The sequence below is a fragment of the Crassostrea angulata genome, chromosome 9 (assembly GCF_025612915.1).
Source record: "Crassostrea angulata isolate pt1a10 chromosome 9, ASM2561291v2, whole genome shotgun sequence".
Classification (NCBI taxonomy): domain Eukaryota; kingdom Metazoa; phylum Mollusca; class Bivalvia; order Ostreida; family Ostreidae; genus Magallana; species Magallana angulata.
Window position 1 is genome coordinate 3,995,092 of NC_069119.1, and position 25,379 is coordinate 4,020,470.

Below are 25,379 nucleotides of genomic sequence, written 5' to 3' on the forward strand. Positions count from 1 at the left end.
ATTGATCCATAACATATATTACCGATATATCTACCAATCCATTACATATATTACCAATTAATCTACCAATCCATAACATATATTACCGATATATCTATTAATCCATAACATATATTATCGATATAATAACCAACCCATGACATTTATTAACGATCTGTTTATCCCATCTACAACAAATGGTACCGCTCCGTTCAACCTACCAATTACATATATTACTGATATATTTACTTCAACCTAACATATTACTGATCTGTTAATCCCTCTACATCATAAATTTTGACCCCTTTACTCTATCTATGTTATATAACTGATCTGTTTATCCCATCCAAAATATAATTATATATATTACTGATCTCTTTACCTAACCCATAATATATTACTAATTTGTCTACCCCAACAATAACATGTATCACTAATCTGTTTCCCAACCCATTTGATATAATATCGATCTGTTTACCTAACCCTATATATATATATATATATATATATATATATATATATATATATATATATATATATATATATATATATATATATACACACACATGTAATTGAACTGTTTACTAAATATATCACTGATATGTTAACCCCACCCATAGCATATATTAGTGATCCGTTATCCAATCCACGACACATATTCCCAAACAAAAACTTTTTTTAAGAAATCATATCAAAATCACTTAAAAATCATATCAAACTCACAAATTCATGATTTTGTTCTATGGTTTAGACATGATCCATTCAATGAATCATACCCAAATCATATGTGACAAATAAGGAAGTATGATCCTGATGTGGTTTGTTGTTGGTTTTGAGTCTGCTATGATTTTCTTGTGATTCTGGTATGTGCTATTATCTTAGAAGGCAACAGAGCATGCGTTTGAAATGATTCGTTAGTTGCCAGATAAACTGACCACTAAGAATTAAGATTTCTGCATAACAGGAAGTTGAGTTGCAAATTTTGAATGTTCATCTTGGAGCCTAAATGTGATGTACATGTCAGGAAAAGTTATTATTGTTGGGCATCTTGCTCTATCTTGGCCATCTTCGCTAGCCAAGGGTTTTTGGTCCACTTTGCTCCCCATAAACCCTTGGCGGATTTCATTGCGAAAACTCGGTGATGTGGTGGCGCTATCTAGCGAGCAACTTGAGTTGCGCCCCTTGCATATTTACATTTTAATCGAATTAAACAACGTGTTATATACACACTACGGCTTAATACAACTTGAAAACATGTTGACTACCGAATATCGGAACATAATTAAGAATGCTATTAAATACGAATTAAGTTATAAACTAGGGAAAGCATGGAATGTTTTATTCATAGTGTTTTGTATGGACCTGTACCAGGAGTGAAAAAAGTCGCGATTTATATCAAAGCTTTCATGTCATTAAACCAGGTATCGTTGTCGTAAAGAAATAAAATAAAATAAATCTCATTAAACCTTTTTAAAAAAGCAATAACCATAAGCAGGAACGTATATACTAACGGGATGGGCAGCTTCTACATTCGCCATATTTACTTCCCATGCTATCACGCGAGCCTTGACAAATGTGTAGAACTATGTTCAATCCCAGTAAAATATATAGGTTTATTAAGCGATCTGGTTAGACCATCGTTGGCGAGGCACTGTAGTCGAAAACTTGTGTCTCAATTTGTTAAAAGCACCGAATGATTTACCAAAGATCAAAACCTGTGTTTTCTTTTAAAGTTTATATTTACAAGCACTGCGATTGGATCAGCTACTCGGAGCTGCAGCCAATCATAAAACGGAGCTCGTCACCGAGTTTTCGCAATGAAATCCGCCAAGGGTTTATGGGGAGCAAAGTGGACCGAAAACCCTTGGCTAGCGAAGATGTACCTTGGCATATAAAGTGAATTTATGGAAGTATTTTGGGGGAATATATTCTTATTCACTTGAGGTAAATAATATCTAATGCATGTATGTACATGTATCATTAGTTCAGACAGGGAGCTACAGACATACAGCTAGGTTTTGAAATGCATACGTAATATTTTAATTTGTACAATTCATGTAATAATTGCTAGAAGAGTTTGAAATAACAGTATAATTGTCATCTAAATTATGGAAGACTTTGATCCTGTGTTCTAATTCAGATTATATTGGCTTAACGATACAGTTCATGTGACATATATGTATACTATTTTTCATATTTGGTAATTGAAAATGTATTTCAAATATTAAAAGTATATAATTGTCTGTTGCAAATTATAAATTAAGTGGTCATTTTTTTCTTTCAGAAATTATTTTATAATTGTCCTTTAACAGGTCATATAAGGATCATGGTTTTGATACGAGTTGTTATTTACAACAGATAATACCAGGACCATGGTTTTGATACGAGTTGTTAGTCACAACAGATCATACCAGGACCATGGTTTTCTTGCAATTTGTTTAGTTTTACAGATCACCCGAGAATCATGATCCATTAACTCATTTGCATGTGAAATTTTCCTATACCGAAATCATCTCAAAACCATGATTTACACACAGTCCATTGATATGATCCCGTAGGCTATTTTTTCTGTTTGGGTTACTAATCTGTTTGCCTTTTCCATTATTAAACTATATTACAGATCTTTTCCCCCACCCACTACATGTCTTTTTAATACTAAAATTTGTTTCACATATGTTTAAAAAGTACGTTTACCATAAATTTAGATCATCATATTTTCCCCATAAAAAACCTGAGAAATCAAAGATATGTTGAACGTGTCTTCCAATTTTACCCCGTGTTAGTTTATATACAATTATTTTTACCAAAATTTAAAAATATTGAGTGAGAATAGTGATCCATTTTAAAATGAACATTTCGAATTATTTTTCCCATTTCTAATCTGTGAATCATCAAGTTTATTTCAAGAGATTACATTTTATTCGGTTGAATACCAAACACATTGATCGTTAATTGCCCCTGTAATCAAGATACTGTATACATGTATAACGTTATATGTACATAAAAACTTCAAATTGATCTTATAGAAAATTAAGTGTTTCCCTGATTTCCACGGCATGCAAGAGTTTCAGTCTGTTAAAAACTATACTTATGTTGAGTCTTTTACACAATCTAGAGTAGAAGGGCCCACATCTCGACACTTTGCCGGGTAATTTGCTCTCAAGCCCTGACGTTAGAAATGTTTCATTTTATGATAAGATTATTCCATGTACAATTATTTTAATATATCAATGTACAATGATTTTATTTTAGTACAGGAAATCATTTTATTATGAACAATAACAAATTTTAACGTCAAGTGTCTTAGATTTTGCCGTATAGCACAGAGTTTTGTTTTATAAAAATCACTTGAGGACAGTTTAAAAACTAAAGTGAATCTAATATTATTGTTTAATATTCGTCCTACAAAGATTTATTTGGTTTTTTTTATTGTTTCACTTAGTTTTCTGTCTTTCGAAAATTGATATTGAAAGTCTTACTTTGTGCATACACGTACAATGTACTTTAAGCATAGTTTTTGTCCTGGAGATTTTGAAGTGTTAATTGTTGCTTGAATTATCATTTCTTCAGGATTTTTTTACCGTATTAACAAATCCTGTATATCCTTTATTTACTTCCATAAGATATTTGTCCCATTTTTCTCGTTGAATGGACTGCTGCTGAAATAAAAACACGAATCTCTCAGCGATTGATACATCATGTAATACTATGCCCATTTCTTGAATTTTGTTTAGCGCTGCATTCAAACGTGTTACCTAGCTGTGTTCAGTTCATGAACTGAATGTCAATTCAAACCTCTAACCTATAAACATATAGGGTGCAGTTTTTTATCCTTTCAAGAAGGCATATCCGAGGGGTTTTATTGAAAACATTTCGACAGAAAACATGTGTCGAAGCATTCCCGGGAAGTGTAGATTAAAATTTGTTAAAATCACGATCCCTGGGGGTAGGGCGGCGCCACAATAAGAGGGGTTCAAATATTTACCTAGGAATATACATGTTTATATTTTTTTTTCTTAAATCTAAAACACCAAGCAGTCAAAAAAGCTGTAAGTTGTGTGGAAGCATTTTCAGGTAGTCAACATTCAAGTTTGATAAAATAATGATCCCCGGAGCTAGGTTTGGGCCAGACCTATGTTTATATCCAATTACCTAATTCATCAAAACGTTTATATTGATAGATTATAATAAATACAATATTGATATGATAAAGCACATTACACATTAATTATACATTTTTTTTCAAGTTTCGCTTTTAGAGAGAAAAAAAACTACGTTTAATTTTAATTTCCCCCATTTTAAACATTTTAAGTATTTGAAATGTTAGATTTTATGATCTTCTTGGGAAGTGAATTTTAAACACGTTTTTGGTTACTGGTAGGTGCACAAAAATAATTTAATTGAATTAAACTAGAATAAATAGGTTGAAATTACATTGGTAATAATTATTGTGTTGAGAGAGAGAGAGAGAGAGAGACAGAGAGACAGAGAGAGAAATGGAGGATTTAAAAAGATGATTTATAATAAAATCTAGGTACACAAAGTGGGAACAATATAAGTGGTCAGGTAGATGAATTATCTGTGGTCGATATATACTACCCAGTGCCCGAGAGGAAACTCGATCGGAAGAACTAAGCACATACTAAGTGACTGGTTCTAGTTTCCTGTTAAACACTTGTACACAAGGCTGTGTATGCTGTAGATATTGAATATCTTACACAATTTGAACCTCAACAGACTGAGTTGTTCATGGATAACAAGCGAGTAAAATATACAGATTATAAAATATATACATTAATGAGGGAGGGGAGATATATACACATATGAATTAAAGGTGATTTCCCCTCCGATACGCCCGGTATGTCTTTGAGTATTTTCTGTCCCGTTATATAGCAGAGTTCTATAAATTCATTTTTTAACTCCTGCATTGAATACAGGCCCTGGGTTATAGTTCACGAACCCTGTTTACGATAGAAATACACAATTCTATGTAAGAATCAATAATTTATAAAAGGGTCTGGCCACGCAAAGTCACCAATTTTCCTTATATTTCATACATGGACACACCTAGGTGTAAAACGCAAAAAACCACTAAAAATTGGTTGCTGAGGGTAACTGTTGCCATGGTAATCGAGGCTGAAGATGGGAAAATAGCAAAACTTACCTACTTTGTAGCCATATTAGAAGGTTTTGCCCACTAATGTAAAATATCAAAGACATAAAACAGCATTTATCCTAATTTCAATTATTTAAATATATAAGAGAATTGATGGAGAAACCAATACTTTTAAAATGTTACCATGGAAACCGTAACGAATTTTTGAAATCAGTTTTCTGCGGTTTTTAATAAGCCCAAATGGGAAACTGTTAAATTTTTACATCTTTATCAATGCCCATGCAGTATATATGTTATCATAAAAATTGACATCTGTTGCTATGGCAACAAGGCCAAAAATTAAGAAAAACTGAGAAATTGAAGATTATTTTGATATGCTTTCATTCCTAATTTTAGAATTTATTTGCAATTGTTTTAGTTGGAACTTGTAAAAATGTATTTAAATTTTCATTATACACCACAAAAACCTTTGTTATGCAACAGAGAAGTGTTGTTGCTATGGAAAAATAAGTTGCGTAAAAATCACACAAAAATTCTTACTTTTTGAAAAGCCCATAGCAACGGCGATTATTTTTAGAAAATTTCAGATTTTTTTCAAGTGTCATTAAAGCTAAGGACATACTTAATTTTTTCTCACCATTTAATTTTATATATCTATTAATTATAAGTGAATAATATCCATTTAAAGATGCCTAAAATTATTATAATTTTCCTAATTTTTAAGCTTGTTACCATAGCAACGGTTCTCAATTTTCATATTTAAATTTTTTATTGCCCAATCATTATAGTGGTTACCAAAAAATCCAAGATTTGCACTTTTTATTCAAATTAGATGAAGAAAACATATTTTAAAATTTCTATTTAGTAACCATGGAAACACTCTAAAAATATGCGTTTCTCCATGAATTTTTTTCTTTCTTTTGAAAAATGACAACTATTTTTAATAATATATTCTACCCTGGAAACCCCAAGTTCTGCACATTACTCACAATATGTTCGTAAATAAGCATTAAAATGCCATTTTTACATCTTTACCCTCGGTTAACATGGCAACGGGATCACATAGCAACAAACAAATGGTGTTAGGCTTTCTTACTCACCAAAGTCTATCAAATTGTCAAGTATGAAGAAAATCCGTGACTATGCGTGGCCACCGAATTTTGATTCTTACATAGAATTGGTCTTTAAAAATGGGGTCTGCTTTCTGTGTATTCGTCTCATTAACATGTATCCACCGGACGGTCCATTTTAATCTTCCCCACAAAAACAAGGGCTCTCCTGTCGTGTTAATCCGTGCGCTGGTCCGTGACTATAGAGGTGGTCTAAGTTTTGCTAGTGTTACTTCCTGGATCACGCAGGACAGTTAAGGCAACAATTTGCTTTCAAACAGCAGTAAAAGGAGGTCGTTTGTTTAAGATTATTTTTTCTGCATGATATATTTTTTAAAACTATTTTTTGACTGATTTTGCAAAGATATGGGTAACTTTAACTTGACCATGTTTTAATTTGACTGTAACGTGACTTTTCAGTGTCACGCGGGCATCTTTTAGACAAGAAACGTCAATGTTAAACTATTTGAGACAAAAAAGACAAGGGCAAGACAAACAAAGTTTGGAGTAAGTAATACGCCTACTTATACATCGTAGAAATCAATGCTCATTCAGTTGTTAAATTCGTTTATTATGCAAATTCCTAGGAAAACTGGCTACTTGTTGCAAAAATAGCGCGTTCTTGTACATTTCGATTAAAATTACAAATTAAACCTTCATTTCTCAACAAATGAGCATCAGTTTTCATCAAGTACACGATAAAAGGAAGAAAATCTTACCAAGTTCAATAATATCTATAGCCGCCTTGCCCTTGTCTTTTTGCATTTAATTTAACAGCCAGTCAGGTCTCTCAAATCAATACACATTTCAAACGCACAAATGATCCCAAAAGGGGAGATAACTCTAAAAGCGGTAACTCTTCTGAAATAGGCGCGGTGTCATTGTATCGTCTAATCCGCATTTATTTTGAGATAGATTTCATCAGTACATTATGCAAATGATTATTTAAACATAGTGTTTCTGTTTTATCTTTATAAAAAGGGACTACGGTTACTATGAATCACCCGCATTTCCTCTGTAGTAATTATAGACGTAAACAAAAACAGTTGTGCATCATATTTTAGGTTACTGCATGCGCGGAGTTAGTAGTTTCTTAATTTTTGAGGGAACGAAAGAAAAATATATGATACCTAATTGTGCAAAATTATCTGAGGGGTAGGCTGGGTTGGGAGAAGCCCCTCTATAATAATTAAGACAGACATACATGTATATATAACATGATTTAAATTTTTCTCATAATATAAAAAATAACCCCTACCTCACTGTACAATATGGTCAGGGGTATGTTTTGATTATAAGAATATTTCATGTCGGGTGCATGACTGCATGTGTCTTATGACTCGATGTTTATATATACAACACTGTTGTCTTGAAATATTTTCCAGGGGGAGGGGTGGTTCAAGAAAATTGTTGTACTAGGTTTTTACAATGAAATTAGCGAGAAAACTTCTTTTTTGAATAACTTTTTGTCTTTCATTAGTTTTACAATATATAAATATAAAATGAAATGTAGAATTCAGAAAGAAAGAATGTGCATGTGAGCAAGACCTAAGGCACAAGCTTAAAAATACTCTTTTTCTCCAGAATGTAATTATCACCAGTATTGGTAGAAATAAAAACGATTTTTATAAAAATGTTGGAAACTTTCTATAATTTCAAACCAGTATATGAAGTACCATATTTTTGATATATGATATGTGATACAGTAATATGATGTATGTTTATGATGAATACTAATTATTAAAATTATTGTACAATAGATTAAATATGTATAACAATAAGTTTTTTTTATGCATGTAAAACTATGCTTATTACACAGAAGATATATTTATACGATACGAGTATCAAAATATGTATGTTTTGTGATGAAGAATGATTTTAATAAAAGATAAAAAAAAATATCTTAAAAACATCTCTTCTTTCATTTGGGTCCCCAAGGCCTTGACAATTGACAGTAAGTACTTTTAATTGAAAGGATCTATCCATTATCAAATTCGTACACGGTGGACAAAGTGCTCCAACATAATTGTGCAGACATCGTTTTGATAGAGAAGGAAGGTGCATACACGTATATACAAAAAGTTGGATAAACAAAAGTATGTAAAACGCATGATGGCATATGTAATGAAATCATACTAGTAGGGTAGGGTAGGGTGGGGGGGGGACCAGAAAAATGTTTTCAAAAATACTGAATATCATTGTATTCTATAATGAAAAATATATGGATGCGGTTCTGAGAAATTTAAGAGGTAAAGCCCTGTCTCTTATGTTTCATACATGTAATTATAGTCTCTACAAAAAATATGTTAACGTTAGAATTTATTGTAATAGAGGGCGAAGCCCTCTCACGGGCCCAAAGGGCCCGTGAGAGCGATTAGCTCTCCCTATAGACAACACGTGTACATGTCTAAAAATAGAAATTACACTCTATACCTATGAAGTTGAAAAACTTTTCCAAGATGGAGGAAAAAAGAATAACTTCACGTGCAGTGACATCACCGGCATCCATGTTGAATTTGAATCTCGTACTAACTTCACGTTTGGTGATAATTTATCAGCTTTGTTTAATGAGTGATAAATACATTTAAACTTACCTAGTGTGTTCTTGAAAAATTAATTCCTAATTAAGAAAAGAAATTTTCGTTTCCTACAACTTTCAACAGTTGCATTAGGTCCGATCAAATGAATTTCAGGACATCTGATTGGACAAAATATGTGTCTCAACAGTGAAGCAGTTTTAAGGAGGCCGACTTTAGTTTGCATTGCGCATCTTTTTGCGCATTCTAATATAATACAGTTGATTTATACTTCTTATGAATTTTTTTCGATATCATATACTGTGGAATCATTAAATTTCGTGGGGGCCAATTTTCGTGGATTGCTTAAATTTTACAGGTTCGTGGGGACGTAATTTCGTGTATTCTCTTAAAACTACAAAAGATATATGACTTTATTACTCTAATTTATTAATTCGTGGAGGATATTAATTCATGGATGAGAGGTACCCACGAATTCCACGAAAATTGAGCCACCACGAAATCTAATGATTCCACAGTATAAAATTGAACACAATAAACAAAATACAGATAAAAATATTTAGATTGTTAAAGGACATTTTTATTTTTAACACGATTGTGCGGTAGGGGAGCATTGCCATTGCACTTTTATGACGTTATGATAAAATGAAGCTTTGTAGGAGTACGTTCTAAGAAATAACATAAAAGAAAAAGTAAAAATTGTACGCTGTTGAAATGATGCTATACTCAAGGACATTTTCCTCATTTTTGGAATGAATCCATTATACGAATCATCATTCGTGATGATCCAAATATATAGCAAAATTTGGTGCATTTTAATATTTTGAGATGGCCCCCACTAAAAACCAGACAGTAGAATTTTGTGGGGTTTTTTTACATATAACGTAGGAAAAGCTATTACTAATCATATATAACAATTTAAGAAAAAAAGCTATTGTAGTATTTTTTAACAAGAGGCCCATGGGCCACATCACTCACCTGAGGAACAATAGGTATGATAAAATCAGCTTAATGGAGTCATAATACAAACTATCTGGACAATGTACAATAATACATGTAGATCCTGTATAAATAAAATCCATTTTCCCCTGGATATTCTTATGTTTATAATCATTAGTCCCTTTTCTAACAAGATGATTTTATAGTCATATCATATGTTGAGTATTGCAGTTCTCAAAATGATCCTTAACAATAGTTTATATATTAGATATAAACGTACATCAAACTCTGAACCTTCTCGGGAGGCCAAAGAATTGTCCTGGGGCCAAAGTCTTAACAATTATAAAGAAACATCTGGCTGATTAGTTTCTGAGAAGATTTTTTAAGATTTACCCTATATATTCCTTTGTTAAATTTTGACCCCCCATTGTGGCCTCACCCTACCCCTGGGGATCATGATTCTCACAACTATGAATCTACACTACCTGAGGATGCTTTCACACAAGTTTCAGCTTTCCTGGCTGATTAGTTTCTGAGAAGAAGATTTTTAAAGATTTACTCTGTTTATTCCTATGTAAAACATCGACCTTCCATTGTGGCCCAAACCTACCCCCAGGGTTATGATTTTCACAAAATTGAATCTACACTACCTGAGGATGCTTCCACACAAGTTTCAGCTTTCCTGGCTAATTAGTTTCTTAGAAGAAGATTTTTAAAGATTTACTCTATATAATCATATGTTAAACTTCGACCCCCCATTGTGGCCCCATTCTACCCCCAGGGGTTATTATTTTCACAACTTTGAATCAACACTACCTGGGGATGCTTCCGAAGAAGTTTCAGCATTGCCGGCTGATTAGTTTCTGAGAAGAAGATTTTTAAAGATTTACTCTATATATTCCTATTTTAAACTTCGATCCCCCATTGTGACCCCACCCTACCCCCGGGGGTCATGATTTTCACAACTATGAATCTACACTACCTGAGGATGCTTTCACACAAGTTTCAGCTTTCCTGGCTGATTAGTTTCTGAGAAGAAGATTTTTTAAAGATTTACTCTATATATGCCTATGTTAAACTTCGATCCCCCATTGTGGCCTCACCGTACCCCGGGGGTCATGATTTTCACATCTTTGAATCTACACTACCTGAGGATGCTTCCACACAAGTTTCAGCTTTCCTGGCTAATTAGTTTCTGAGAAGAAGATTTTTAAAGATTTATTCTATATATTCCTATGTAAAACTTCGATCCTTCATTGTGGCCCCACCCTACCTCCGGAGATCATGATTTTCACAAATTTGTATCTACATTACCTGATGATGCTTTCACACAAGTTTCAGCTTTCCTGGCTGATTAGTTTCTGAGGAGAAGATTTTTAAAGATTTACTCTATATATTCCTTTGTTAAACTTCGACCCCCCATTGTGGCCCCACCCTCAGGTGAGCTAAAAAGGTTAAGTTTACAATACAATAAGTTGTTAAAGTTGGTTTCTGGAAGAACAGACTTTGAAAATTTTCTTAATAAATATTGACAATTTTTTTACTTTTTTAAGCTTTAGTTTTTAAGATCTGTGTACAAACATAGAATTGTGAGCAAATCTCTGTTTCTTGCTTATAATTCGAAGCTTAACACTCAAATATGGTTAGTAAATAGAAATTGTAAACAAATAAACACAAGAAACATGCACTACATGTATAACAAATAAAGAACACAATTTATTTTTTCGAAATGAATCATATATATACATGTATACTATATACCTACATATTTCCGTCAGCGATATCAAACTCTATTTAAACTGAATAAACTCGAAAAAATGCCGAGCATCTCAACAAAACCTATTGCATTAATCAACATGTACCATTACGCAAAAGATAATGCCGAATTACCGATAGAATGAATTGTATTTCAGTACCCCTTCATCCGATTTTGCTTAATTTGCGCAGGTAAACAGTTAACTGTTTGATTTACCGAAGTCTCTGTTTGATTTGATACGTAAAAATCACGAAATACAGACGATAGTTTCCAGGTTACAAAGCATAATGAGAACGAAACGAAAATCAGAACAAGCTAACACCAACGTCATGTGTGGAAACTGTCAACGCATTGAAATATTTAGCCTCAATTTACTTCACAAAATCGGCACCAATATATTTTGTATGTTTCAAAATTTCCCTTCATACGCGAACTGTTGCACAACATGCAAATTCATCATAGTCAGATCGACCCTTTTTCGTATAATGTCATGGCTGCTTTAAACAAAGAACCTCGTTTTAGAAGTATGGAATCATTTTACCGGATGCCGAACCCGAAGCTATTAAACTGATTGAAACACGCATTTCCTTTATTATTATTTTCGTAATAACTCAGATTTGAAACAGAATTACCACATAATTTTTGCAATTTATATTTTCCTTCCCATAAGGATAATTTATGCTAAACTAGGTTGAATTTGCCTCGGTAGTTCTTGAGAAGAAGATTTTTAAAAATGCACCCCCCTTTTTCTACAGTTTCAAGGTTTTCTCCGCTTTGAATACAGATCAAACTTTTATTTCTGCAATTTATATTTGCCCTCCTATAAGGATGCTTTGTGCCAAATTTGGTTGAAACTGGATAAGCGGTTTTAGAGAAGAAGTTCAAAATGTAAAAAGTTTACAGACGGACAGACGGACAGACGGACGGACAGACGGACGACGGACAAAATGTGATCAGAATAGCTCACTTGAGCTTTCAGCTCAGGTGAGCTAAAAACTGCTTTGATGTGCGGAAAATGCAGTTTCCTATGTATTCCTATAGTAAATGTACCTCTATTTTCAGATGGTCCCTAAAAAGAACCAGACGGTCGATTTTCATGAACCTTCGCAAATAAACTAGAGTTGGTTTAAATTGCATATGGTTAAAAATAAAAGAGTTATGCTATTGTAGTTTTTCCGCAAATCAGCCTCCTTAATTCATTGTTATTAAATATAACATCATGTATTTGAATTAAATTTGCTTTCTGATTACTATTTGAAAACACCAAAGACGATTTTTCTCCAACTTTCAATTTGAAATTTCGTTTTTAGGTTTCATCTCAAATCGTAGCCTAACATACTCATACCCAGGTCATTTCGTACCCAGAATTCAAATTAATTATCAAAATCAAAAAAAAAAAAAATTACGTTACGACCAATAACTAATTCAGTATAAATCAAAAGCTAATCAAAACTTAATTTTGTAGACATCCTAATCTTTGACAGACACATTGTAAAATATTTCCCCATTTTAATTCAACCCCCCCCCCCCCCCCTCAATGTGTAAACCATTCGTATATGATTAAAAATACAATTAATATTCAAAGTACTCCCAAACCGCCATAAAAATAAAAGCAAATAGGGAGATTATTTGGAGTAATATGCATTATAAATACTCAAAAATTGTTTATAATAGGAATTACTGATCTGCATTCACAATCACAAATATGCATTGAACACATTTAAAATGTAAGACATTTGTCAGACAAACTCAGATTAAATTATACACCCCGGTATGTACAATATACATGAAGGACATCATTTGCACCATATGATGTGAATTAGCTAGGGTACTATCTCAATTCTCTAGTTTTAATGCACAAATCAATCAATGAATGTTTAATAATTCCTTGTTTGGATGACAAATTTAAGTGAATTTAGAGACCAAAAATAATCTCAATATCTGTCCATACAAGTGATTAATATTCTCAAGATAAATTGATTTTCTTATTTTAAAAAAATATACGTCATTTCTCTTTATGCATACATTTGAAATAAGGGAGTAAAAAGTTAAAATACTTCATGCTGAGAAATTATCCAGAGATCTGCAATGTAGATACTAGATGTAGCTGCAGCCAGGTATTATCCAATATATGTATAAATTACTTCAGACTAGACAATAAGACATCAAAATAATACACATGTATATTAACAAAATCAAAATAATTTTTAACTGTCCCAAGATGTTTTGCTTCATTATTAGTTATTCATAAATATCCCTACCTCTGCTAGGCAACGGTTTGTGATTTCCAGGAGAGGCGCGGATCAAAAACCCTTGGCTCACGAAGAAGAAATATTTCAGGGTTCAAATAAAATTTATTTACATACCAGAATAAAAATTTGTTAACAGGTTTTTGTATTTGAATTTCCTCTCTCTTTCTCTCTCTCCTCTCTCTCTCTATTTCTCTCTCTCTCTCTCTCTCTCTCTCTCTCTCTCTCTGGCATATCAGGGCCGGGCTTGAACAAATTTAATAAGAAATAAGATTAGAGTCCAAACAAAACAATTTATGATGCCAGAGATGATTAAAAGGGCATCTACTGATCTAGCCCCATTTATATTGGCTTCGCCTTCCAAACGGTTACACCGTAAAACATATTACAGTCATAATCTTGATTCTGAATAAATGGAGCTTTGTTTCATAATAAAAACTTTACCTTCAAAATTTCCCTGTGTAAATGGTAACATGAAATAATCCATTGACACATATAACATACATTTTTGTTTACAGCTGGGAAAAGAGTACCAATTCATTTCCCATAGGGCTCAATGTTAACCTAAACCCACCTGGCTAGTTTGCTATTATACTTACAGACATATCCTTGGTCACATTTGAATGTTCATTCCAGGCACTAACACAAAATCAATAGAAATACATAGGGTCCCGTGGTGTTTATAGGTCAAAATTGAGCTTGTTTACAACTTACAGCGATCCGCATCAAATAAATCCAAGTCCCAAAATTGACACCCACCCCCTATTTCAACCCCTCTTATTTCTTCACTTTTTGCAGTACTTCTTCAATCATTCATTCATTTTAAACAGTGATAAATTTACTTTGAAATAATCATTATATCAGCAATTAATTCAGCCAATCACCTTAGCCATACCTTTTTCTGCGCGGCTCAATCTTGTATTAACACTTCTCTGATGTCAACATCCGGTGCATTGGTACTTTCATTCCTATACTCATAATTTTACTCACCTCAGAATTAGGCAAATTTGTGTTTTTCATGAACCTTATACATACCTCTAATTGTGTATGAAACTTGAGTCCTGGATCTTGGTTTATATTTATGCTGTGCTCGTCTGAGTATCAGGCTCTCTCCCTCGGCAAATGCTGTAATGAGAGTGGGCTCACAGTGAGACTCAAGATGAATTGACTGCTTTTTAATGACTTTAACAAATAAAATACATGGAAAAACGGAATGAATGTGTTTGTTGAAATGTATTTAAGGGTATCATGAACAAATTTGATAAATTTTTTAAATAAGGGTGGATTCTACCCAGAATTTGAGAAAACCTCTTAAATTAGATGAAAACCTGGTGAATTATGCAAATTAAACAGGCTAAATATTGAATTATAAGTAAAAAATATTCACATCATGAAAATTTAATCACTATTGACTCTGATAAGCCAATTTATCCTAATCTGGCCTTTCCTGTTGATTTAGCAGGTGCAAACAATATCACCACCCCCCAGTCTAATGCAGCTTAGAGAACTAGCAGGTGCCCCCTGTCATTTTGTATTACAGTAATTTTGAAACATAGGTAATCATAGATTACTAAGCTCACCGAGACGGAGCATCACCCTTATGAGACATCACCTTCATAAGACCACCTTTATCATTTTATAAGAAAATCATACTTTATGATCTTGGATATTCATGGATTCTGTTTTGACAAAATATCGTATATCATCTGATAAACTTTTTTATGATAATCATATGTTCATATGTTAATCAATACAATGATATAAAATTAAATATTGCATCATGTCATATTTCTAATATAATATATATCATATAATAAATAAAATACTGTAATAAACAATAATGAGATTTGATATTGTAACGTATGATATGACATTGTATTGTGTTATACCTTATTGTATTTGATCACATAATACAATATCATAAAATATAATACAATATAGTATCATATTACAATATCATATTACATAATACATCATAACACTGAAACATGATCTTATATTGTATAATATAGAATGATATTGTATTGAATGACACTGAAACATATTTGATACATTATATGATATTATATCATATAATACAATATAATTTGATTCCAACATTGTATCTTATCAAATGATACAATATTATGTGATATGGTAAAATATTATAAAATACATTATTAATTATATTATACATATTGCATCATATGACACAATAAAATATATTACAATATCATATAATACAATTTCATGTGATATGATAATATATCATATAAACCAATATCATATCATACAATATCGTATGATTCAATATTATGTAATATTACAATATCATATAATACAATTTCATGTGATATAATTCTATATTACTGAAACCAATATCATATTATACAATATTGTATGATACAATATTATAGAATATACAATATTGTATCATAGGATACAATATAATATTTTGCAATATCTTATGTAATTGTATCATGTGATAAAATAAAAAATTAAAAATACAATATAATATTATACAATATTGTATCATAATATACTATACATACTACAATACAATACTATACATAACAATATCATGATACATAATCATATCATAAAATATCAAAAAAATTGATACAATATCATATCGTATCGTATTACTTTTTATAATATAACATATGATATCATATTGTATCATATCAAACAATATTGTTTTATATCATACAATACTTTATCATAGGAATCATGTGATATCATTTATCAACAAACACATCTATCTATCGAGCTGGTTTGAGTGAGGTAGGAGATTTCTTTAGCATCCTTGATAATGGAGATCAGGCTCTGCTTCTGAAGCAACCTCTGCATTTAATTTATAATAAAGTTAAATCAACTATGCAAGCTATCATCTATAAAACATGTGACCTGTTCCAAAAAACTAAAACCTCATCCAGCATCCGAAACCTATGGCTCAGATTCAGCATTCAAGCCCATCAGGTGCATTTGTATCATAAGACGCATCATCCATGCAATTTTGGTGAAGTTTGGACCAGTAATAACTATGATATCATCATCAGAGGCACTAGCAATTAAAACCTTAACTTCCTCCAGCATCCGCAACCTATGGCTCAGATTCAGCATCCATGCCTGTCAGGTGCATCTGTATCATAAGACACACCATCCATTCAAGTTTGGTGAAGTTAGGACGAGTAATAACTAAGATTTATTTTTTAGCATCCTTGATAATGGAGATCAAGCTCTGCATCTGAAGCTACCTCTGCGATTCATTCATATTACAGTTAAATCAACTATGCAAGTTTGAAATAGTACTATCATCTATTTAACATGTGACCTGTTCCTAAAAACTTAACTTTATCCAGCATCCGAAACCAGACTATGCATTCAAGCCTGTCAGGTGCATCAGTATCATAAGACACACCATCCATGGAAGTCTGGTGAAGTAAGGACAAGTAATAACTAAGATATCATCATCAGAGGGCACCTGTTTCAAAAACTTTATCTAACCAGCTCTTAAAACCTTAAAACAGGGTATTATTTGAACTCGGAATAATTATTTAACTCGGAATTCTATTAAATTGTGATTTTAGCTGTAGTTGCTGTAGTTAGACATCAATTATGCAGTAATGATGATTTGTGCTGTAGTAGTTGGTACAATATACATGTATGTGTTAGAGGGTTATTTTTATCGATATAATTCATCATATGCTAATTCAAATTATCATTTGTAGTATACAAAATTATTTCATTTCTATTTAGTATATTATGTGTTCTTCATATTTATTTCATTGAAATATTTCATCATTTATTATAATTCAATTCATCCATTATATGATAATATGTTTTCTTCTTTGTTTGTTTATCCATTATTGTTTGTTTGTGTCTTTATTGTTTGATTATTGTGTCAGTAGAGTTTAATGAAAAAAGGGGGGGGGGCGGGGGTTAGTTACTCGAGTGCTAGTGTTAGTTGAGACATGCGCAGAAGGGTTAGTCCATGCCTGGCATGGACTAACCCTTTTGCGCATGCGTTAAATTCGAGCTTAGCTAATTTGGCCTAATCTGTAAAAAAAAAAGTTAGACCAACAAAATTACGATGTTTGTGAAGTATTACGCAAATACAAAAGAATACACAAATTCCACTGTGTTGTCAGACTTCCACCGATATCGCAAGCTGCAAAATGTACACACGTAATCACCTATAAACTTCCATACGATAATATAATACAGCCCCGAACATCGTCACCAGAACATTATGTTACCAGAAATTAACATCGGTGTTGACCGCGATCATAATATCCACAGCAGTGAACAGATATACAGCCAGTATCTCGCCAAAACGCCACGATGTGTACACACAGCCATTTCCATTTACTTCCAGATGCAGACTACAGAAAATCATCGTCACTTTTCAATTTCTGACGTCACGCACTCGATATTTCCCGAACTTTTTTCTGTACATGCACTGCACAAACCAATATCGAAGAAATGCGTTTATAATATTGACACTGAATTATTGAACTGAATTAAACTTGTAAGCAAAAATCATAATTCAGTATTTATGTAGTTATTGATTCTAAAGAGAAAACGAAAGTGAATACAAGGCTTTAGAACATAAGTGCTGTTAAAGCGTAATATGCTTTTATTCTGTTAATGTTCATCTTATAACGGTCATATTTATTTATTTTTTATAACAGGGGATACTCAACATCATAGCCGACATTAGTAAGGTCACGGTTCTAGAAAAACCACGAACCACTATGCAATAACCTTCATTTAAAACTTGAAAAATCAGGATCCGCCCATGCATTTGTCTGTCAATAAAACCACCGTTTTTAGTGTGCAACTCAGGCAAAATCAACTTCAATATGACGTAGTTCGACTGTTACGTCATGTAGCTGGGATCCGAGATCCGATCAGTGATGAAAACTAACAGCGATGCATGTGTGTGTGAGAGAGAGAGAGAGAGAGAGAGAGAGAGAGAGAGAGAGAGAGAGAGAGAGAGAGAGAGAGAGAGTGTGTGTGTGTGTGTGTGTGTGTGTGTGTGTATTATTACAAGCAGCTACCGGAGAAAGAAACATGAATCCTTGTATTTTTGTCATAGGTGACAGTATTTTTGTCATAGGTGACAAGACATAGGCGTCGGAACCGGGGGGGGGGGGGCTAAGGTGGCTTAGCCCCCCCCCCCCCTACTTTTTTTTGCAAAGTTAGACCTAACCATTAGGCACATAACATCATAGAGGATTCAGCCCCTCTCGCAGCAAACATAATTGTTTGATATAGGCCTATATAACCTTGAAAAGATTGAAATATTGAGAAGTTGGATGGAGTCATAGGTATACTAGCCCCAAGATGTCAACACTCAGCATACAGGTTTTGGGAAATCATCAATGCGTGGTAACGCTCCCCCCTCCCCAACCCATCCCCCTATCTTCCGAGTCCAAGTAGCGTAGTGGACAATGTACTCGCTTATCACTGCTGCGACCCGAGTTCGATGCCCGTGATCGACAACGGTTGTGTGTGACACGGTATGGTGGTCGCCCGCGCTAAGATATGTGGGTTTTCTCCAGGCACTCCGGACTTCCCCCCACACCAATGACCCCCTCGCTCTAACATCCGTGCCAATGAAAGATATTAATTAAAGTTGTATAGCTTATAAATTATCAACCGTTGTGAAATAAATAAAGTTCAGTTTCAGTTTTTATCTTCCGAGCTCCTGAAAAAAAAGACAAGAAATGAAACTTGTCAACACTAAAATGACTTTATTCCCCCTCCGTTTTATTTTGACTGAAGACTTTAAAATCATTCCCACAAGATCTTGGACTTGCGGTAGGACGCAACTATCTTTTTCTTGCGTCAAAAAAAAAAAATGAAAATGACGCTGGTTTCAAGCGAAATATACACCGATTGAGTAGTCTTAGCTCAAATGCGAGACAAATCTTGTTGATTTCATGTGCATACATGTATAACGATAATATACATGTATGTACAATGTACATGCATATACTATATATATACACACGTATAACTAATATTTACTTAGTCTATTATTCATTTTACAAAATCCAGTAACAAACTTGTATTACTAGTTTTTACTTTGCATGCAAACAACTTCTAACAATTTTTAATTTAAAAGGAGGTTTGAATTCGTATATATGTAGGCGAAGCGTATGGGAAAGCGCGAAGCGCCCATTGTATTATACATACTAGTATACCATAAGAACGTGTATCCCACTGCCATCCCCCTGGGGCGCCCCCTCCAAATCACGATACATACAGAGTGTAAACTGTACTCCCTTGTACAATTTGTACAGTGCTGTTTGCAGTTATTGGTTAGCTTGTAGGCCTATCGAACAAAGCTGCATGGACTGATCATGGCATCAAAAGTTTACATCGGAAAGTGATTGCATTGAAAAAGGAATGGTTTAATGTATCTTATTAATACCTGACAATTAATTCTTTTATAAAATTATTAACAAATCGTGTGTGCATTTACATGTACTTTGATAAAAGGAAAATATGGATCCATCTGCACTCCATCGTTGGATGATAAATCAACAACTTGACCACCCTTGAATTGCCGGCGATGTCTGCCCCTTTCACTGAGATGATCATCAATGTGGACATTCAGGAGGATTACATTCAATCTTTTTGTCAGACTGTTTTGTGCCAGTTTAGCTACTGATTTGAAATACATGTACCAGAAAATGACCCGCAATATTTTAATGCGGTGATGTCATGAGTTCGAATTCCGCTGGGGCTTTTATAATTTTTCCCTTTCAACAGTTTTTAAAACGTATTTTTTGGTCAAATATTGTGAAATTTAAAAGTTCTAAAACGGTGAAACTATTTTGATTGTTGTGTGATCTTATCCACATTTATAATTACAGGTGCTCCATACCACCTTAAAAAACCTTATTTTTCTTTCTTTTTTACTATTTATCAACTTGGCATAGAAATAGTAATCAAAGTTTAGAATTTAACAAGTATCACATGAATAACATATGTTTTTGTCAATTCAGAATTGCTGGTCCATGATTCATGAGTCTATTCAGCATTTTTAAAACAAGAACATTAATGTTGGATTTTTTTAAACCAAAGTGAACTAATGATAAGATATTTGGGTTTCAAAGTATGTTTTTGAAATATTGTTTGCCTATTTTGTCTCTCTTATGACGATCATTAAACAATAAGAAATGTAATACAATTAAGTTTCTTGGAGCAGATGGTGTCTAAACAAAATGTTGTAAGTGGCGTGATAAATATAAAATCATAACTTTTTCGACAAGATCTCGGAAGACTCTTGATGCAGATTCACCGATTTTACATGTACATCACAATTATGTATTTTAGAAAGAAAAAAGATTTGAAATCAACGCTAAATATGAAATTTTGCAATATTATTCTTATTGAGAAAGTATAACTGTTCATCAACCATTTAATTAGATATCTTTGAATAGAGTAAGTGAGAAAAGATCACGGAATACAATTATACAATGTACATGTAATACATGCAATATACATTTATAATTCTACGCACTATTTAAATTATATCCATACGATCACATATTACAGTTACAACTTGGTTTAAACATAAAATTAATAAAGTATTTACTTAAAAAAGAATATTTGAACCACAAATCCACCGTAATAGTCTAATTTTTGCGTGTCTGGTAGTTTTAAAGGAGGGGTATTATTTCTGTTTTTCTCTCATAAATAAATAAATATTTTTATTCTTAAATCCGCCATTTAACAGCTACATGTAAATACCGCGTGTTACATCGTGTTGCATCGCGATGCGCCGTGTAGCACCGTGTTTATTTTTTCCCGTTCCGAGGCCGTTGCAAAGAGCAAAAGATCAAAGTCACCGACACTTCCACGCTCAGCGGAACATGCATTTTATCCATCGGACACCTCCATTATTTCAACGTAAATCCCGCCGGCGCTTTGATAAATTTTACCTTTCAAAAAAGTTCCAAGTATATTTTTCATTGTAAAATTTGAATATTAATAACTGGTGAAAGGATTTTGATTCTAATGTTTTTTATCCACAATTATTGAACCAAAATGATCGGAACAAAATTTAACGGAACTTTCGATCTCTCGAACTCTTGATCTCTCGAAGTTTACACCAGACGAGCGTTGGTAAAACGGTTGCCTGGTCCCATGAGTTCAAGTTATCGAGATTCGCTATTTTTAAATAACGATGATGCCAGCCTCAATTCCCATTTATGAAGACTTGACTAGTTCGAGAGACATAGATAACATTTGTTATTTATGTCTCTGCTAGTTCTTTTATATATTGCACTGATGTACATGTATATTAACATTAATTTGCATGCATGTATACTTTTACCTACTATTAAAATATAACTCAATGATTTATAACAAGATGGATGTAATTTTAAACAATAAAATGCTACCATTGATGATGCATATAGAATAGGTATTGCGATCATTGCAAACAAAAATAAGATGTTGCAGTTTCTGTGCAATGTTTTCGTAAATGTGTTGCAGATAAAATGGAATCAAAGTACTGAAGACAGAAGTACTGACGGGAGTTGATTTTATTGATCATTGTTTATTTTTTTTTAAATCAACGACGTTATTTCGCATGGCAAGTATATGTAGTTTCATAGTTTTATTTGAATAATTTCGCACATCTTTTCCGAGCTATAGGTCAAAACAGTTTCACTTCCGGTTTGCCAGGGTAACTGCATATTATAGGAGAGTTGATAAAAATCAACTCTCCAATCAAAGTACCGAAGAACTGACGGGAGTTGATTTTGTCGATGTTTATTTATTTTAAAATCAATGATTTGTTATTTTGCATGACCAGTACATGTAGTTTCTAATTTGAATTACGCACATTTTCATAATATGAATTTTTGGACTTTTTCGACAAGAATGTCGAGAAACGCCCATATGAATCATGTTAAATAATATTTAAAGATAAATTTAATTCAATCAAACTATGTATCAGTAATAGAAATATTTCTCGAAAATTGTATGGATCCAAGCAATATTGAACTCTAGTCTCGTTCAACCAAACGCTCGGCTGACACCGTAAATCTCCGACATGGATTTATGGAGACAGCCGAGCGTCGAGTTGAACGAGACTGTATTGAACTCTGGCGTAGGAATACATACGACTACAAAAAATATTTAAATTGTTTGTACCATTTAAAATCTGACTATTTTCAAGGTATATATAAATAAGTTTCCTTGAAAAACAATGCTTTAGCATACATTACATCGAATTCATCAATTATTTTCAAGAACTAAGTCTTGTCAGCAGCACTGATTTGTGCTGAGGTCCAAACACTGTTTCACTTTCGGTTTGTCTGAGTAACTGCATAGGAGAGTTGATTAAAATCAACTCCCAAAAATTTAAGTTAAAGAATTTGATGTTAATCTTTTTTACATGCAACCTTATACATAAAACTGCGTTGAATTTTATCGGAAAAGTTTGTACTAACTAGATAGGTACTTTTGGAAATGTCAGATTAGTGTAAATTGAACGCTTGTCAATGTAATATACTGGCATTTTGCATGCATGCTTCATTTTTTTCAACTTAACTTATATACGGTGTGAATTCTGCGTTATAAAAAATATGTGTGAATAAGACGTGTAAACTGTCTATATCACGCCTGCGAATATGTTCGGAATGTTTTCTTTATCGTTGCTAAGTATATGAGAAATCCAGAGTTGCTCGAATGAAAGTTCACGAGACTTCCCTGAGATTTCTTCAGTTCCTGTGAAATTTTGAGCGGAAGTATAAGTGTTCAGATAATAATCTCAAAATACGTAAGTACTGGTCGTTTTTTTTTATATCACATCCTACTTTGATTTATGTCAAAACATGAAAATCTATTAAAATATATGTCATATTTTATCATCAAGCGGTTATTTAAACTAAACGATGATATCCAGAAAAGAGTTAAACTATCCTACACGTGGTCAAAAATGTAAACATTGGGTTGCTTGATAAAATCATAGCCATGTTTTATACTTTTGGTGCACAATACCATGCTTTAAAAAAAGAATGGGTGTCTGTTTTGTATAAAAACTGAGTATATCGTAACATTCTGCTTAAAATAGCAATTGCAACTTCTCGGGCCTTTCCGGCAGGCTCGGAAAAACACCTCGAATGTATTGACATCACCGGATGTTAGAATTTTATACAAAATGGAGTCGCTTCCCATTAAAATAAGTATCGGCTAGACAGTCTTGTATGTCGCTTCTGTGTTATATTTTAGTGTATATCGTTTACCTTAATGAAGTATAGCTCACATCTCAACAGATCATGAAATGTGTTGTATTTATATCAAGTTCTATAAAAAGGGGGTTGTCATTTACGCCTATGTAATACATTCGAGGTGTTTTTCCGAGCCTGCCGGAAAGGCCCGAGAAGTTGCGATTGCTTAAAATAGTATAGTCTGTTTCACTATCGAGTATTACTAGGTCAGGCGCGGATCGAAAATTAATCCTGAATGGGGATCGCTACTTAGCATGTTCGTTGTTGCAGCAGCAGAATTTCTAGAAGTCATTTTATTCACTTAATGAAGATAATGTTTAAAATCAATAAACGTCTAGTTTTTAAATTTGATTACATGTACCTAGATTCTAGGAAAGGGACTATTAACACAAGGCACGATTTTTTTCTGCGAAACTGAAAGGGTCAAATAAAACCACGTGGTCTAAATTGAAATGACAATAACATTTGCAGGGGTGTTTTTTTTTAAGGATAGATAGGATACTATACAATAGAATATCAATAAATCTCATTATTAAATTTCATTCTAAATTTTTGAAAACAATGTATATTTACCATAACATCAATTTATAACCCTTGAATATGTTAAATAATTGGAATAAGTTGATTTAAACTGGCGTATGCGTGTCAAAACCTCCTAATAGTGTCATTTTTAGAATCAATCCTTCTCTTTCATAAAGTGGGTCTGATCTCCGTATTTTTGTCATAGTCTATATAAGGTGTAAAGGAAATCAAACCGATTTCAATCAACAAAAACGTGGAGAGATGACCCACTATACTTTATAATAAAAATGTCATTTTGTATCGTAACAATTGAACGTTTTAGAAAAATATTACAAGTCCGTAAATTCTTGGTTGAAGTCGTATATATAGCATGTAACAATAGAGTTTGTTGTGACTGAAATGGCTCAGTGGTTAGTAGAGCACAGACATTCGGTAACATTATAGAGCTAGGGTTTTTAGGTTGTAGGTTCGATACCACCAAAACCTTAACTAAATTTATATTTTTGTTTCCTTATCGTTTGTTAAAATATTCAAAACTGAATATAGTTAGAAATTGTGCTTTTGTAAACTTGTATTATAACATTATCAAGTATATTTAGTTGGAAAAAAATAAACTTGAAATTGTATTTTACGACTAAACCAAATGGGCATTTGCGCTATCTTGTTCCTCAATCTTCTTGGAATTAAAACATTTTCTTCTGAACAAGGGATTTCAAAACAATATATTTACATTAACCGAATATGATTCCCTCTATTTCTTACGGAAACTTTAAGTTATTTTATAGCACTATAGAAAAATCACGGACTGCACGAGATAATCTTGAAGATGTCAGACTTAATTAAATTCCCACAGGAAACAATATGACTGTTTCTATTAGCAAACGTACTGATGTACATTAACAAATATTGGGTGAATTTTACCTACTTTTTACAATCA

The 25,379-nt window shown here is 32.8% G+C and overlaps 1 protein-coding gene across 1 annotated transcript in view; it reads right to left on the bottom strand.

Annotated features, from left to right (window-relative positions):
- Window positions 1–25,379, bottom strand: part of LOC128164261 (uncharacterized) — a 44,660-nt gene that overhangs the window by 11,445 nt on the left and 7,836 nt on the right. The window contains exon 5 of the mRNA XM_052828037.1: window positions 14,721–14,810. Coding sequence (XP_052683997.1) covers window positions 14,721–14,810 — 90 coding nt within the window. The remainder of the gene's footprint in view (window positions 1–14,720; window positions 14,811–25,379) is intronic.